This window comes from Phycodurus eques, chromosome 13 (assembly GCF_024500275.1).
Source record: "Phycodurus eques isolate BA_2022a chromosome 13, UOR_Pequ_1.1, whole genome shotgun sequence".
NCBI classification, from domain to species: Eukaryota; Metazoa; Chordata; class Actinopteri; order Syngnathiformes; family Syngnathidae; genus Phycodurus; species Phycodurus eques.
In genome coordinates this window covers 881,434-899,088 of record NC_084537.1, presented here as the reverse complement: position 1 = coordinate 899,088, position 17,655 = coordinate 881,434, and the positions used below count along the sequence as shown (strand labels likewise).

Here is a 17,655-nt window from a genome sequence, read left to right as displayed (position 1 = left end):
TTGGAAAGGCATTAAAGAAGACGAAAACTGGAAAGGCAGTCCTGATGACATTCTTGTGGAGGTATGGAAGTATCAAGGAGAGAAGGCTGTGGAGTTTTTGACCAGCTTATTTAACAGAATTCTAGCGGGTGAGAAGATGCCTGATGAATGGAGGAAAAGTGTGCTGGTGCCAGTTTTTAAGAATTAGGGTGATGTGCGGAGCTATAGAGGAATAAAGTTGATGAGCCACACAATGAAGTTATGGGAAAGAGTAGTGGAGGCTAGACTCAGGAAAGGAGTATTTTCGAGCAACAGTATGGTTTCATGCCTAGAGAGAGTACCACAGATGCATTATTTGCCTTAAGGATGTTGATGGACAAGTACAGAGAAGTTCAGAAGGAGCTGCATTGTGTCTTTGTGGATCTAGAGAAAGCCTATGACAAAGTACCCAGAGAGGAACTGTGGTACTGCATGCGGAAGTCTGGAGTGGCAGAGAAGTATGTTAGAATAATACAGGACCTGTACGAGGGCGGCAGAACAGCGGTGAGGTGTTCCGTAGGTGTGACAGAGAAGTTTAGGGTGGAGGTGGGACTGCATCTGGGATCAGCCCTGACCCTGTTTGCAGTGGTGATGAATAGGGTGACAGATGAGGTTAGACTGGAATCCCCGTGGACCATAATGTTATCAGATGACACTGTGATCTGCAGCGAAATCAGGGAGCAGGTGGAGGAACAGTTAGAAAGATGTAGGCATGCACTGGAAAGGAGAGGAATGAAGATTTGCCGAAGTAAAACAGAATAGTATGTGCATGAATGAGAGGGCTGGTGGGGGAAGAATGAGGCTACAGGGAGAAGAGATAGCAAGGGTGGAGGACTTTAAATACTTGGGGTCAACCGTCCAGAGCAATGGTGAGTGTGGTCAGGGAGTGAAGAAACGGGTCCAAGCAGGTTGGAACGGGTGGAGGAATGTGTTAGGTGTGTTATGTGACAGAAGAGTCTTTGCTCGGATGAAGGGCAAAGTTTATAAAACAGTGGTGAGGCCAGCCGTGATGTATGGATTAGAGACAGTGGCACTGAAGAGACAACAGGAAGCAGAGCTGGAGGTGGCGGAAATGAAAATGTTGAGGTTCTCTCTCGGAGTGACCAGGCTGGATAAAATTAGAAATGAGCTCATCAGAGGGACAGCCAAGGTTCGATGTTTTGGAGACAAAGTTAGAGAGAGGAGACTTGGATGGCTTGGTCACATACAGAGGAGAAATAGTGAGTATATTGGTTGAAGGATGATGAGGATGGAGCTGCCAGGCAAAAGAGCTAGAGGACGACCAAAAAGAAGGTTGATGGATGTCGTGAGGGAAGACATGAGCGCAGTTGGTGTTAGAAAAGAAGATGCAGGAGATAGGCTTAATTGGAAAAGGATGACACCCTGTGGCGACCCCTAACGAGACAAGCCGAAAGGAAAAGAAGAAAGAAGTCTCGTGTTGTCAAAAGAAAACAGACAGGCGTGGGGAGTGTACAGGTTATCTGCTTTGCAATCTATAAATTACTACGAACAGGCTCACAGTGTAACTGAACTGCCGAGGGTAGCGTTTTTCCAGCTTGCATAATAGAAGCAAATGTCTCAGATCTGATGAGTCTTTCGAATCCAATTTAATTTTTTTTAATCAACACATTAGCAAAAAAGCATTCATGTCAGAATGTCGTAAGCACAATGGCTAAATTTCATCAGTTGTCCTAAAGTGGATATCATATTATACAGTGTGGGTATGGGAAGTATTCAGACCCCCTTAAAATGTTCACTCTGTTATATTGCAGCCATTTGCTAAAATCATTTAAGTTCTTGTTTACCCTCAATGTACACACAGCACCCCATAGTTACAGAATTTTTTTTTTTGAAATTTGTGCAGCTTTATTAAAAAAGAAAAACTGAAATATCACACAGCCATAAGTCTTCAGACGCTTTGCTCATGTGGCAAACATGACAGAAAATGATCACTTTCATCCATTTTTCTGACGTTTTAAATGTTACAAAGTGACAAATTAGTCCAAAGGTACAAAGATCTTGCCAGTAATAGCTTACTGGAACAGTAATAGCTTTGTTTTATATTACACAATGTAACTTTTCGGTTTGTTTTAGTACCGGTATAGCATTACTAACAGAGAGACGCACACGCACACCGTCTGCCCTCTGCAACACAGCGCGCTGTGGGCAGTCATTGTAGCTAACAATGTTGGATGTGTAGGCTATAAGGCTCCTGGTCTGGACCCAGAAGCAGTCCCTTATGGACCCACACCCTAACCCAAAAAGAGAGGTTATGATTCACGACACACGGGGCTTTTCTATTACAGGCTTTTCAGTAGTGATAAACCGTACCGACCAAACACAAGCGAGTTCACCCATTCAAATCAGTATATCAGGCGGTAATAACTGACTGCATGCAGCCTAGACAGAGATGAGGAGAGATTGCAGAGGTCAATATCTTTGACTCAAACACACTCTGTACACAATCGGATGTGTGATATGTGGAACATTTAATGTGAAACTACATGCAAATTGGGGACAAATGCAAAGGGAGTTAACTATGTAATAAAAGACAAGAATAGATAACAGGAGAACGTAGAGTTAGTATTGCGAAAGAATAAAGTTGGGACTCACAAGATCGTTAAACTAACCTCAAGCTACTATACACCAATTTGTACCTATTCAGGTAGTTGCTCCAATGTTTACTCACTATTTGTGGTTCACAAGGTCACAGAGTCGGAGGCTCTTTTTTTCGGCCGCCTCAGACAGAAATAAGGCAGTTGAAACCGGGGAAGATGGACAAAAGGTATAAAAATGGAAGAGTGTGCAGGAGAAGAAAATGCAGAAATGAAAATTGATGGTTACGCAAGTGCGGGAAGTTGCGCTTGTCACTCTTCCTACCATTGGACTTGCAGGCGGCCACGCTTTTTACGCTTGGTCGATTGTGTAACTTGTGAGAATACCAGAGATTTCCCTCCGTAGCAGCCACGGTAGAAAATTTGAAGGCTAGGAAAACACAGTCTCATTGCAGGATTAGCACTGCACCAAGCCTTTCTCGGGATCTGGAGCAGCCACGTGGAGACTAAAGGGAGGAAGGGAGGGGGCGCTGGCCGGAGCCGGGAGGTTCCGGTGGACAAGGGCAGAAGCAGAGCCAGGAACAAGAAAGCGAGGACAAAGGAAGGACCTGCTTTGGGGAGAAAGAGGTCATGTCCCCGACTCGGATTTCTGTTCTAGGTTTCTTAAGTCCACGGGTCACGCCCTAATCACGGGTGGACTCCGCACATTTTCAAAAACGATTCCCTACTTTGAAACTGTCTCTTGCAGAGATTAAGTGTATGAAACGAGTTTGCTTCCCAATTTAGTTCTGGCATATCAAATGTTGTTCAACACGTTATTTCATACCTTTGGCTGAAAACACTGTTGTACAGTCCTCATGAACAGACTCATCGCCAAACCTGCAGAATCAACACATTGATGAAACAGAAATCAAGGCGGAGATTCAGGGTACTCATGCAGGCTTGTACACGTTCATATAGACGTGGGATTTCCTTAATTTCATTGTTCATTCTGGACACATAATATAGGGTGACAAGGGGTCCATCTTGCAGTGTTTTCAGTCTCCACTGGAGGGATGGTCGTGTTCCATCGATGAGTGGTGCCCACTTGACCTGAGAGTTGGGAGTATGGTGTCTATCACTCTGCTGAGAGCTTTTTGAGTGCTGATGAGAGGGATTGTTGTTCTGTTAAACTGTCATGAATTATTTTCCTCCCCCAGCCGTGGTGTGGTTCATGAGACACCCCGGACCTTCTGGGGCACTCTTTGCCATCGTCACAGCAGTCTTTTTTTAATTTTGTTTTTATTTTTTAAATTTTAAGGGGGGGAGGTAAACAAGCTTTATCTGGTAAAGTGTCCGTTTAATTCAACACAGACATCTTGTGGGCGCTGCTTTTGGTGGTCCTTGTGTTGAGATTCGATATCCGTTACACTGGTCACTCCGAGAGAGAACCTCAACATCATTTCCCTTACCTCCAGCTCTGCTTCCTGTTGTCTCTTCAGTGCCACTGTCTCTAATGTGTACATCATGGCTGTCTTATAAACTTTGCCCTTCATCCTAGCAGAGACTCTTCTGTCACATAACACAGCCGACACATTCCTCCATCCGTTCCAACCTGCTTGGACCCGTTTCTTCCCTTCCTTATCACTCTCACCATTACTCTGAACGGTTGACCCCAAGTATTTAAAGTGCTCCACGCTCGCTATCCCTTCTTCCTGTAGCCTCACTCTTCCCCCTCCACTCCTCATTTATGCACATAAATTGTCTAACTTCAGCTAATCTTCATTCCTCTCCTTTCCAGTGCATGCCTCCACCTTTCTAACTGTTCCTCCACCTGCTCTCTACTTCCACTGCACATCACAATGTCATCTGCGAACATCACGGTCCATGGGGATTCCAGTCTAACGTCATCTGTCAGCCTAGCCATCACCACTGCAAACAGGAACGGGCTCAGGACTGATCCCTGATCCAGTCCCACCTCCACCTTAAACTCATGTCACACCTTCAGCACACCTCACCGCTGTTCTGATGTCCTCAGTCCTGTACTATTCTAACATACTTCTGAGACTCTAGACCTCCGCATGCAGTACCACAGTTCTTCTCAAGTACGCTGTCATAGGCTTTCTCTAGATCGACAAAAGCACAATGTAGCTCCTTCTGACCTTCTCTGTACTTCTCCATCAATACCCTTAAGGCAAATAATGTATCTGTGGTGCTCTTTCTAGGCATGAAACCATACTGTTGCTCACAAATACTCACTTCTTTCCAGTGTCTAGCCTCCACTACTCTTTCCCATCGCTTCATTGTGCGGCTCATCAACTTTATTCCTCTATTGTTCCCACAGTTTTGCACATTACCCTTGTTCTTAACAATGGGCACCAGCAGACCTTTCCTCCATTCCTCAGGCATCTTCTCACCCGCTAGAATTCTTTTGAACAAGCTGGCCAAAAACTCCACGGCCACCTCTCCTAGATGCTTCCATACCTCCACAGGTATGTCATCAGGACCAACTCCTTTCCATTTTTCATCCTCTTTCGTGCCTTTCTAACTTCCCCCTTACAAATCATTGCTACTTCTTGGTCCACCACACTTGCCTCTTCTACTCTTCCTTCTCTCCCATTTTCCTCATTCATCAACTTCTAAAAGTATTCTTTCCATCTAGCACACGACTGGCACCAGTCAACACATTTTCACCTCTATCCTTCATCACCCTAACCTGCTGCACATCCTTCCCATTTCTATCCCTCTGTCTGGCCACCCTGTATCAATCTTTTTCTCCTTCTTTAGTGTCCAACCTGGCATACATGTCGTCCATATGCCTCTTGTTTGGCCTTTGCCACCTCTACGTTGATGTGAATATTGTCCCAATTTATTGTGCTATAAAGTTGCTATGGTGACGTTTTAGCTCAATGTTAAGCTTTTTTTCTGTTATCGGTGCTTACGTTGGTTTGAAGACTAAAATAAATGCTAAAAACCATCAGTGCAAAAGTGGAACCAACCGTTTACCTTGTTAGCTGTCTCAATGCTGGCATCGTTAGTTTATTATTTCACTCACCCAATTGACTGAGAGTTGACTTCACTGAAGCTCCGCGCGGTGTAGGCTGAGGCTTGGAGCGCGTCAGATGCTGCACATTGTGGAAGCCTCCTTTGCACAATATAATCTTATTCCAAGTGTTGCACTGAAGCGACTGGTCATTAATATTAACGAAGTTGAGACGCACTTTTATTTGCCGCCGCCACCGTTGGGCACAAGCACGTCTTCGTGTGTGTTCTTCGTTGGTTTTCGACGCTTCTTTGTTAGAAATTTGAATGATGCCGGGAGAACCGGAACGTTAGTCCCAGTTCCAACCGGTTTGCAATTCTTGATGCCCAACCCTAGCCGCACAACACTCTTCCTTTCTCAGCTTCCACCACATGGTTCTCTGCTCTGCCTTTGTCTTCTTAATCTTCCTCCTCACCACCAGAGTCATCTTGCATACTACCATCCTATGTTGTCTCGTCACACTCTCCCCTACCAGTCAGTACCCTCCTTCAGATTACATTGTCTGCACAAAATGTAATCTACCAGCGTGCTTGTACCTCCGCTCTTGTAGGTCACCCTATGTTCCTGCCTCTTCTGGAATAAAGTGTTCACTACAGCCATTTCCATCCTTTTCACCGGCAGCCCGTAGGTTAACAGGACTGGTGGCGGACGATGTTAACCTGAGCCTAGATCGATCCCGTTTGGGATTCTCACTCATATTTGTTTGGCATAGTTTTAAGCCCAGATGCCCTTCCTGACAGAACCCTCCGCATTTTTTCGGGCTTGGGACCGGTGTACAGTTTGCACTGGCATTAATATTTGTTAAATTAAAATATGTAAAATTGTATGAGACTATACTAAGATGCCAAACAGAAAAGGCGAAACTCAAACTCTTAAAGTTACATACTTTATTTGAACACGTAAAACAATTTTTATTTACTTGCTCTTACTTTGAAATGCAGCCTTATTTTAATTAGTCAATGAGAGAACATTTCACAGTTGTGGTCATATGTTTGATTACCTGGGCAGAACTTGTAAAATATGTATAATTGTGTGTGTGTGTGTGTGTGTGTGTGTGTGTGTGTGTATATATATCCATGCAGCGGCTGAAATAAGTATTTAACACGTCACCATTTTTCCCGTTAAATATATTTCCAAAGGTGCTATTGACGTGCTCAAAACGGTGTTTCTACTAAGTACTGAGCAAAGGGTCTGAATACTTAAGGCTGTGTGATATTTAAGTTTTTCTCTTTTTATAAATCAGCACAAATTTCACCATTTTTTTTTCTGTAACTATGGGGTGCTGTGTGTACATTGAGGGTAAACAAGAACTTAAATGATTTTAGCAAATGGCTGCAATATAAAACTGAGTGAACATTTTAAGGGGGTCTGAATACTTTCCGTACCCACTGTACTTTTTCACGGCACTCTATGCTTACAAGCAATAGTAGGTTACCTCTCTCTTGTTTCTTCTCCTTGCTTCATTAAGAAACTCTATGAGGATCTGTCTCTGAGCTGCTTGGGATTCCTAGTTCACAGAAACAAATTGCGGATTATCTCATTCTGTTGCTGCGGTAATATATCAGCGGAAAAAAGCACTTTCAACATTATCTCTAAAAAACTAAATCAGAGGAACAACATATTGAAATCATGACAAGAATACAACACAAACAAACAACATACACCGGCTGAAATACGTATTTAACATGTCACCATTTTTCTCACGACATATATTTCCAAAGGTGCTATTGACATGAAAATTTCACCAGATGTTGGGAACAACCAAAGTAATCCATGCGTGCAAATAAAGTAGAACAAATAATCTCATGAATTAAGTTGTGTGTAGAAATGTGAAATGACACAGGGAAAAGGTATTGAACACATGAAGAATGGGATGGGATGCCAAGACAACACCTAAAATCTATCAGTAACCAAACGGCAATCTAGCCCCTCGGCCCAATTCCCACATGCTGCTAAATCTCGTCCGACCTCGGAAGCTAAGCAGGGTCGGTCCTGGTTAGTGATTCGATGGGTGACCGCCTAGGAATACCAGGTGCTGGGGTCGGGGAGCCGGCCAATCACCTGCTTCCGTAAAAAATTACAGAATCCACAATTGCGGTTTAATGTGCCTAATGGTATTGGGAGCTCTAATTAACTAACTAATCCAGCCCCTTGTCAGTGCAAATTAATATCAAGTGGTTCAGTCCTAATTGATAGCCTACAAGGAGGTCTCCTTGACAAGGTGTGAGTCAATCTCAAGATGGGTAATGGACACCATTGGAAGTGTATTTAGTGAGAAAAATTAAATACTTATTTCAGCTCTGAAAAATGTGATCGCTACATCCGACTGTTAAGAATCTTACGATTCGTTTTGAATGGAATTATTTAGGTTGTAATTTGATTCAATACCAATTCTTTAAGGGTTGCGATTCAAACCGATAATTAATTTAAATGTTCCGATATCAATTCAGTTAGAAGTGAAAATACATAAATAATTAGGAGTACATTTTGATGCAATTTAAAAATGTCTTCTGTCACCACATTTTTTAAGCAATAAAATATCTGGGGGGAAAAAAGTTGTAACTTATTTGTATATATGGATTATAAAAATCCAAAATATGGCAGTTTTGTATAAATATTGAAAAGGTAAAGTGCATGCAAACTTAAATTATTTAATTTTTCATTTTTTTCTGTTATTAAAAAATGCACAATAACGTATTTGTTCATATGGAGTACAAAAGTTAAAACATGATGATAGCGCTGTATTGAAAAAGTGTATGTCTACTTAAACAATAGTTCTTTACTTACTATGGTTACTATTATTATTTACAAGGTATTTAAGTAATACCTAATAGTTGCGGCATTGTGCGACAAGCCAGTACAGTAAGTTTGCAATATTGCTCCCTCCCTGTGTGGCTTCTATGGAGGGGGCTCTCGTCTGCAGAACATTTGACAGGAATTCCCAATCCTTAGAAATAAAATGAGAAGGATAGTTACGTATGTAGGGGTCAGTTGCTCTTTCTGTCGACTTCAATGACTCCAAACCGCGGTCTTCTGTGTATAGTTCGGGGATGACAACTTCTGGCGTGTTTTCGTGTTGGAATTGTGTATTGTGGTTGGAGTGTCTTTTGTCCATTTCTGTGTTCCGGATTTACTAGGGAATCCAAAATGACCCCAAACGTCAGATTTCATTTACTATAGTTGTTAAAAAGTCACTGAATTAGAGCTGGTTACACAAATGGAAAATATTGATTCTGGCCAAGAAATTAGTAAAAAATTACCATTGCAGTTCATGGAAAAGTTGGTTAACATTCCCTCTCCAAGTGAAATAAAAGGTAAAAATGAGTATGTGACGCGGCAGTGGGTTTTTTCTGTGAGAAGTACTATGTATACAAAATTACAAAATGCTGCTTGGCACCAAATGACTGCGACGTGTTGATGGCCAGTGTGATCTGCAATTCATAATAGCTAGCTAGCTCGCTGCTTTCATCAATCCATTCGCCGCTAATCCCACTTTGGCGGTCATGCCGAGCCGCGGTTGCCAGAGCCGTAGCTAGTCATTAGGGGGCCCAAGGCAAACCTAGTCAAGCCGTAAGAATCATTAACTGAAGTATTGTACAATCCCAATTCCAATGAAGTTGGGATGTTGTGTTAAATAAAAACTGAATATATTGATTTGCACATCATTTTCAAACTATATTTAATTGAATACACTGCAAAGGCAAGACATTTAATGTTCAAACTGGTCAACTTGATTGTTTTTAGCAAATAATCATGAACTTAGAATTTTATGGCTGCAACACTTTCCCAAAAAGCTGGGACAGGTGGCAAGAAAGACAGAGAAAGTTGAGGAATGCTCATCAAACACCTGTTTGGAACATCCCACAGGTGAACAGGCTAATTGGGAACAGGTGGGTGCCATGATTGGGTATAAAAGGACATTCACAAGCAAAGATGGGGCGAGGTTCACCTCTTTACATGAGAAAATAGTTAAACAGTTTAAGGACAATGTTCCTCAATGTACAATTGCAAGGAATTTAAGGATTTCATCATCTACGGTCCATCATTTCATCAAAAGGTTCAGAGAACCTGGAGAAATCACTGCATGTAAGCGGCAAGGCCGAAAACCAACATTGAATGCCCGTGACCTTCGATCCCTCAGGCGGCACTGGATCAAAAACCGCCAATGTGTAAAGGATATCACCACATGGGCTCAGGAACACTTCAGAAAACCAATGTCAGTAAATACAGTTCGGCGCTACATCCGTAAGTGCAACTTGAAACTCTACTATGGAAAAGCAAAAGTCATTTATCACCAACACCCAGAAACGCCGCCGGCTTCTCTGGGCCCGAGCTCATCTAAGATGGACTGAAGCAAAGTGTTCTGTGGTCCGACGAGTCCACATTTCGAATTGCTTTGGGAAATCTTGTGCGTCGTGTCCCCCGGGCCACAGGACAAAAGAACCATCTGGACTGTTATGGACGCAAAGTTCAAAAGCCAGCATCTGTGATGGTATGTGCCTGTGTTAGTTCCAATGGCATGGGTAACTTACACATCTGTGAAGGCATCATTAATGCTGAAAGGTACATCCAGGTTTTGGAGAAACATATGCTGCCATCCAAGCAACGTCTTTTTCATGGACACCCCTGCTTATTTCAGCAAGACAATGCCAAACCACATTCTGCACGTGATACAACAGCGTGGCTTCGGAGTAAAAGAGTGCGGGTACTAGGCTGGCCTACCTGCAGTCCAGACCTGTCTCCCATTGAAAACATGTGGCGCATTATGAAGCGTAAAATATGACAATGGAGACCTCGGACTGTTGAACAGCTGAAGCTGTACATCAACCAAGAATAGGAAAGAATTCCACCTACAAAGCTTCAACAATTAGTGTCCTCATTCCCAAACGTTTATTGAATGTTGTTCAAAGAAAAGGTGATGTAACACAGTGGTAAACCTGACCCTGTCCCACCTTTTTTGGAACGTGTTGCAGTCATAAAATTGTAAGTTAATGATTATTTTCTTAAAACAATAAAATTGATCAGTTTGAACATTACATATCTTGTCTTTGCAGTGTATTCAATTAAATATAGGCTGAACGTGATTTGCAAATCATTGTATTATGTTTTTATTTATGTTTAACACAATGTCCCAACTTGATTAAAATTGGGACATACTTCGCATGAGAAATCTCATTCGCAATATTTGTTTCAAAAAAATCGAAAAGAAAAAAAGCCTCACAATTGGCATATTTTCCCAAATCGTTCAGCTCGTCCTGATTGATGACTAGATCATTTTAATTGGGCCCACATCGTTAAAAGCTTATCGGCTTCCCAGTGACGAGGACTGGTTAAGTGTGGCTAAAGGTTTAGCCACATAAACACACGGGATGTTGTGGCTAACTAAAAGAGAATGAGACTGACATATTTACGAGTCACGAATATCCCCCCCCCCCCCCCCCTCCCCCCCAAAAAATAGATCCAATTCCAAAAGACGTGGCCATGTTGAATGTGGGGCATTGACGTGGCAGCCATGTCATGATAGATATACAGTGGGTACGGAAAGTATTCTGACTCCCTTTAAATATTTCAGCGGTTTTTTATATTGCAGCTATTTGCTAAAATCATCAAATTATTTTTTCCCCTCATTAATGTACACCCAGCACGCCATATTGACAGGAAAAAAACGGAATTGTTGAAATTTTTGCAGAATTATTAAAGAAAAACTGAAATATCACACAGCCATAATTATTCAGACCCTTTGCTCAGTATTTAGTGGAAGGACCCTTTTGAGCTAATATAGCCTTGAGTCTTTTTGGGGATTTATGCAAGCTCGATTTATGATAGCTAGTAGCTACTAATACTAAACCCCGTGAACACTTTCTATCTCGTCTGTGAATATAAAAAATGACTGAATCCATAATTGTTTGTTGATACTTTTATCGAAACTGAAGACTTACATTTCACTTATTTTACTTATGTAAAGTATGTAACGTTTGGCGTCCCCCCCCCCCCCCCCCCCCCAAGCTTGTATTCTACATTGCAACAAAAGAAAAGAGCTGTCGCTTCAATATGACATAGGTAATGCATGTTATGCCCCTTATCTGTGTTTCCACATTATTTTTACTATGTTTTGAAGGACATGCGTCATTTCCGTGCCGTCATTTTCAGTCCGCCACCAACCGGGCCAGCATGGGAAATGAATAGGGCATTCACTAAATATAAATAATAAGATACTGACAAACACAGCAAAGGTGTTCGAGGAGCTGAATGGATGAATCAGCATTGTGTCATCTCCTCGAGTAGCGACTTGGCTTGGGTGAAAATTACTTTTATTTGTATTTTTTACAAAACAATTTGTGGAATATATCTCTAAGTGCACACCTGGCTTGATTGTTTCTGAGGTTATTCATGTATTTTCTCTGTAAAAAAAATAAATCATAACTTCACTCCTTTACTGCTTGCAGCTTCAAATGCATCCGTCAGAGTCTGGAGGATAGCAACAGGTGTCCCAAGTGCAACTACATTGTTGACAATGTGGATCAACTTTACCCAAACTTCCTTGGTAGGTGGTGACTAAAGTGTGATTTGCATTGAGTAAATGCTTTATGCTCATTGTATAATAGAACCTATGATCACAAAAAAAAAAAAAAAAATCCAGTTCACTCGTAGATTGTTCATATTTTGAAATTGGTGGAACTAGAAATAAGCTGTTCAAGCGTACAACTATCGGTACCATACAACTTTTGTTAACTGTAAAGGCAATTTCAAAGTAACGTTTTAGCATTCTTAATTGTTATACAAGTGTAAAGTTAATCAATGTTAATCGTAAAACGTTGAAAGAATAAAACAATTGTAAGTGATAAAGAGTATGGTTATGCATGAGTCTTGCTGCTTTGAATGAGTCTGTGACAGTAATTTCTGTATGTTGTTCTCAACACGTCTTTGTATCATGATGCTGGTCTTTTCGATTAAGTTTATCTGAGGCCTGGCATGGCATTATGACCTTGAGAGACCTATTTTCTTTTTAAATTCTGATTTGTTTAATCTCAAGAGAATCTAGCTTTTGAGGGTTCCACTGTATTTTTTTCTATTAAAACATAGCCTCGTTGCCGGTTGTAAGTTTTCCGTAATGTTAAATTCACCTAGAAAATGTGTGTAAGTTGAGCCACTAAGGAAGAAGATACAATGAATGTACAATGTGCTTTATTCTCAAATCAGTCCCACCATGATCAGAAGTGGTAAATGTGACAGTAGTTTGAGAAGCTATTCCACTGGCTTAGGCTGCTTCTGTTTTTTGGTTGTCTGTCATTTACTCAGTGCTTTTCTCTCTCTTTCACAAACACCAGTCAATGAACTGATCCTTAAACAGAAGCAAAGATCAGAGGAGAAGAGACTCAAATTAGATCATCCTGTGAGTAAAATGCATTCAGAACTGTCCCAGTATTATGACATTCAGGGACCAAAAGGGGATAAAAAGCCAACTATACTTTACTGATCAGTCTCTTTGACCCCTAGAATGGATCCAGATGGCATGTTTTACAGGATGTGTTAAGTCCTGACCAAGAGAACTTGGACCTGGCAAATGTAAATCTAATGTTGGAGCTACTGGTTCAGAAGAAGAAGCAGCTGGAGGCGGTAAGCCAGGGTGGGCTACATAGAAGAAATCAAGTCTTTATCGCCTCAGCCCTTACAGTGGTTGGAAGTATTCAATTGTCTTTATTCTGTGCATATATATATAGTGGTTTAAAGTCTACACATTCTTGTTCAAATGCCAGGTTTTTGTTGATTTAATAAAACAAGACCAAGATGAATCATTTCAAATAATGTGACCTACAAAGAGTGTCAAAAAAGTTTGAGGACTGGTGTCACAAAACATTAAATAGAAATTGCAAGTTTTCCCCGTCAAAGTCATCCACCTTAAGTCTAACGCACTTTCCCAGCCTTCTCTGCCATTCATTCACACTCTCCTGGCAGCATTATTCCGGGACTGTCAGAAGCTCCGTTGTCACAGCCATCTTGATGTTGTCCATGTCTTCAAATCTGGTGCCTCTCCCTTGAGCTATGGAAAGAGGGGGGGGGACTCACATAGGGCCAGGTCAGCTAAGTAGGGAGGTTGCTTCAGCACGCCGATGTTCTTCTTGGTCAGAAACTGTCTGATGCTCAGGGTATTGTGAGAAGGCGTGTTGTCATGGTGAAGCAGTCACGAGTTGTCCTGCCACGACTCTATCTTCTCGTGTACTCGACAAAACAAACGCAACAGGGTCTCTTTGTAGACAAGCTGGTTTATCATCTGGCCCACTTTGAAGGGGAAAACTTATGGTTTGGGTTTGAAATTTATAGCAGCATCTTGCTTTGTGCTGTTTTTCTTCAGCTGGAACTGAGGTGGAGGGAATTATGAAATGTTCCAAATACCAGTCAAGTGTTAGCACAAACCCTTCAGGTTTCTGCTAGACAGCAACAATGTCAGGAAAGGCTTTCTAGAATAGCTTGTGGTGCGTTCCATTTAAATGAGTTTGAATGTGATAGGTTAATTATAAATAAGCCACATCCACGCACTCATAAGAGGGTGTTCACAACCACAGTATTGCTGTTTATCATTACTTCCCCTCTTGAAATTTTTTTTTTCTTTTGAGTTATACAGGTTATAGGCTGAAACTATATATATATATATATATATATATATATATATATATATATATATATATATATATTACAACCCCAATTCCATTGAAGTTGGGACATTGTGTTAAACAAATAAAAACAGAATAGAATGATTTGCAAATCATGTTCAACCTACATTTAATTGAATACACTACAAAGACAAGATATTTAATGTTCAAACTGATAAACGTTATTGTTTTTAGCAAGTAATCATTAACTTGGAATTTTATGGCTGCAACACGTTCCAAAAAGATGGGACATGGTCATGTTTACCACTGTGTTACATCGCCTTTTCTTTTAACAACATTCAATACAATACAACCGAGGACACTAATTGTTGAAGCTTTGTAGGTGGAATTCTTTCCCATTCTTGCTTAATGTACAGCTTCAGCTGTTCAACTGTCCAGGGTCTCCGTTGTCGTATTTTACGCTTCATAATGCGCCACAGATTTTGAATGGGAGACAGGTCTTGACTGCAGGTAGGCCAGTCTAGTACCCACACTCTTTTACCACAAAGCTATGCTGTTGTAACACGTGCAGAATGTGGTTTGGCATTGTCTTGCTGAAATAAGCAGGGGCGTCCATGAAAAAGTCTTTGCTTGGATGGCAGCATATGTTTCTCCAAAATCTGTATGTACCTTTCAGCATTAATGGTGCCTTCACAGATGTGTAAGTTACCTATGCCATTGGCACTAACACAACCCCATACCATCACAGATGCTGGCTGACCCCGGACTGTTGAACAGCTGAAGCTGTACGTCAAGCAAGAATGGTAAAGAATTCCACCTACAAAGCTTCAACAATTAATGTCCTCAGTTCCCAAACGTTTATTGAATGTTGTTGGTGATGTAACACAGTGGTAAACATGACCCTGTCCCAGCTTTTTTGGAACGCGTTGCAGCCATAAAATTCTAAGTTAATGATTATTTTCTAAAAACAATAATGTTTATCAGTTTGAACATTAAATATCTTGTCTTTGTAGTGTATTCAATTAAATATAGGTTGAACATGATTTGCAAATAATTGTATTCTGTTTTATTTTTATGTTTAACACAATGTCCCAACTTCATTGGAATTGGGGTTGTATATACAACAAATTGTGAGTCAATGCAGGTGATAGTGTATAAAGTGGTTGTAACTTATAGCTTACTGTTGTTGCTATTTTGTAACATAGTAGTTCATATATACAAATTTGATCTCGATTTTCGGAAGGGAAAGTGTTAGAAGTGTACAAAACCTCTGGCCGAAGTTGTCAACATCCCATAACACTTTGACATGCAACATGACTGAGATGGACTCACTTAGGGTATCAACTGTAGTCATTCATTAATCTTCCGTACCGCTTCTCCTCACTTGGGTCCCGGGCATGCTGGAGCCTATCCCAGCTGACTCCGGGCGAGAGGCGGGTTACACCGAGAACTGGTCGCCAGACAATTGCAGGTCACATATAAACAAACAACCATTTGCCCTCACATTCACACCTACGGACAATTTCAAGTCTTCAATTAACTGAAGTATATATTTGTTTTGGGGGAAAAAACGTAATTAATTTTGGAAAAGAATACACCGGAAGTGAGTGGCTGCGTTTACTTCTGGTTTAGTTCGACTTACGTTTAAAGTTATAAAAAAACTATCAATGTCTCGTAAAGGGGAACCACGTCTCTTTTTAAATGTGTAAAGTTTAGGAAAAGTGACGAAAAACCTCGATCAATCTCTGTTATCTAGAAGGCTGGTACATTTATAAAATATGAGTTCTCGATTACAGCGGTTTCACTGTTAAACTCAAACGCACACAAAGCACGACAAAAAGGGTAATTTTACAGAAAATTTTATTAAAAGGGGAAACTACAGGGTAGTATACGCAGGGACTTCCACAAAAAGAAAACAATGGTAATAGAAAATACCCATATGTAAAGGAAGATAGGTGTGTTGCTGGACTAAATGGACGTGAATAGATGACAGCGTGTTGCGCTAGGACAAAGTTGGAACTTGTGTGAAGCTAGTATTTTACCTCAAAATTAGTAAGCACTAATTTTGTACATTCTGGCATTGCCATGCTCTACTCACGACCATAGATCAGTTGGACCTAGGTATGGTCTTTCTCCAAGCATCTCAGGGGGAAAGGAAGCAGGTTTAGTTGAAGAAGATGCACAAAAGGTAAAACCAAAAAAAGATGCAAAAAGAAAGTTGTTGTCCCGTTGGGGTGGCCTTGTAACTTTTCCTGCCGTTTGAACTTGTTGTGGGCCCCGCTCTTGCTCTCAACTACAGGCATAACCTGGCTGCCGGTAGTTGTTTTCTGGAGTTCCGCCAACAGATCAAGGCTGGGGGAAAAAACGAGCGAAGCCGCCTTGTCAGGTTCTTTAATCCGGTGGCCCCGCCGTCGTCATGGTCCGGCATCGCTCACGCACGTGGTGGCAACAAAGGACAACGGAAAGGGGGGGGTGGCCGAAGGCGGCCAAAGGCGGCCCGTAGCTGAAGGGATGTTAGCCGGGAAGGGCAGAGAGCCAAGAGAGCGAGAAGTCGAGGGTTAAATACCCAGGGGGCGTGTCTAAGGTACAGGGGAAGTGGAGACGACCATACCCATAAACTCAAATTTAGTCTCCAATTTGACCCATAAAGAAAATAGGTTTAAAAATCAAATATTAATATTAAAATACTCCCAACTTTGTACTCATACTCACAGATCAAGCATATAGAATGATTGCCTAAACCTTAGTCTTGGCAAATCAGCTAATTGTTCAATACAACATAATTTCGTACTCTTCAAATCAAGACGACAGTCCTCAGTCTCGTTGCCGAACATGTAAACTGAGATGTTGACGCAGACCTCAAGGCATACATTTAGAATATTCCTGGAGGTTTGTTTGTTACAAACGTGTGATTTCAACGTCCACATCAGTGCGGGGTGATCGTGCTCCATTGTTCAACAGTCATCAATCACTTCCTCCGCCAATCATGCTGTGCAAGACATGAAGTTTTATGGCGTCTGATGATACAAACCAGGTTTCCTGTGTCTTGTGGAAGCAATCTGGCTGATTTAGGTTCAGGACGCAGGAATGCAACAGTTTATCAGTTCTTGGTGTTGCCATGACAACCGGGCCATAGTCACTACATAACCTAACATCCAAGTTTTTGGCATGTGAGAGGAAACCGGAGTACCTGGAGAAACACACACAGGCGAGGCCTGCTAACCAGTCGTCCACCATGCCGCCATCAACTGTATTATATCTGCCAAATAAAAACTCATGTTGTAGGACTGAATTGTCTTTTTTTTCCTTAATTTTATCGATTAGTGAGGGAGGACGTTGCATTACAAGATCATATGTACTGATGTGGTTTGTCTTCAACACAAATTTACAGCGGCTGAATTAAGTATTTAACATGTCACCATTTGTCTCACTAAATATATTTACAAAG

General features: G+C 41.4%; 1 protein-coding gene across 1 annotated transcript in view; it reads left to right on the top strand.

Moving 5' to 3' along the window:
• cop1 (COP1 E3 ubiquitin ligase) overlaps positions 1–17,655 on the top strand; it is a 52,627-nt gene that overhangs the window by 12,199 nt on the left and 22,773 nt on the right. The window contains 3 exon segments of the mRNA XM_061694370.1: positions 12,042–12,139; positions 12,924–12,988; positions 13,093–13,212. Of these exon segments, the coding sequence (XP_061550354.1) occupies positions 12,042–12,139; positions 12,924–12,988; positions 13,093–13,212 (283 nt within the window).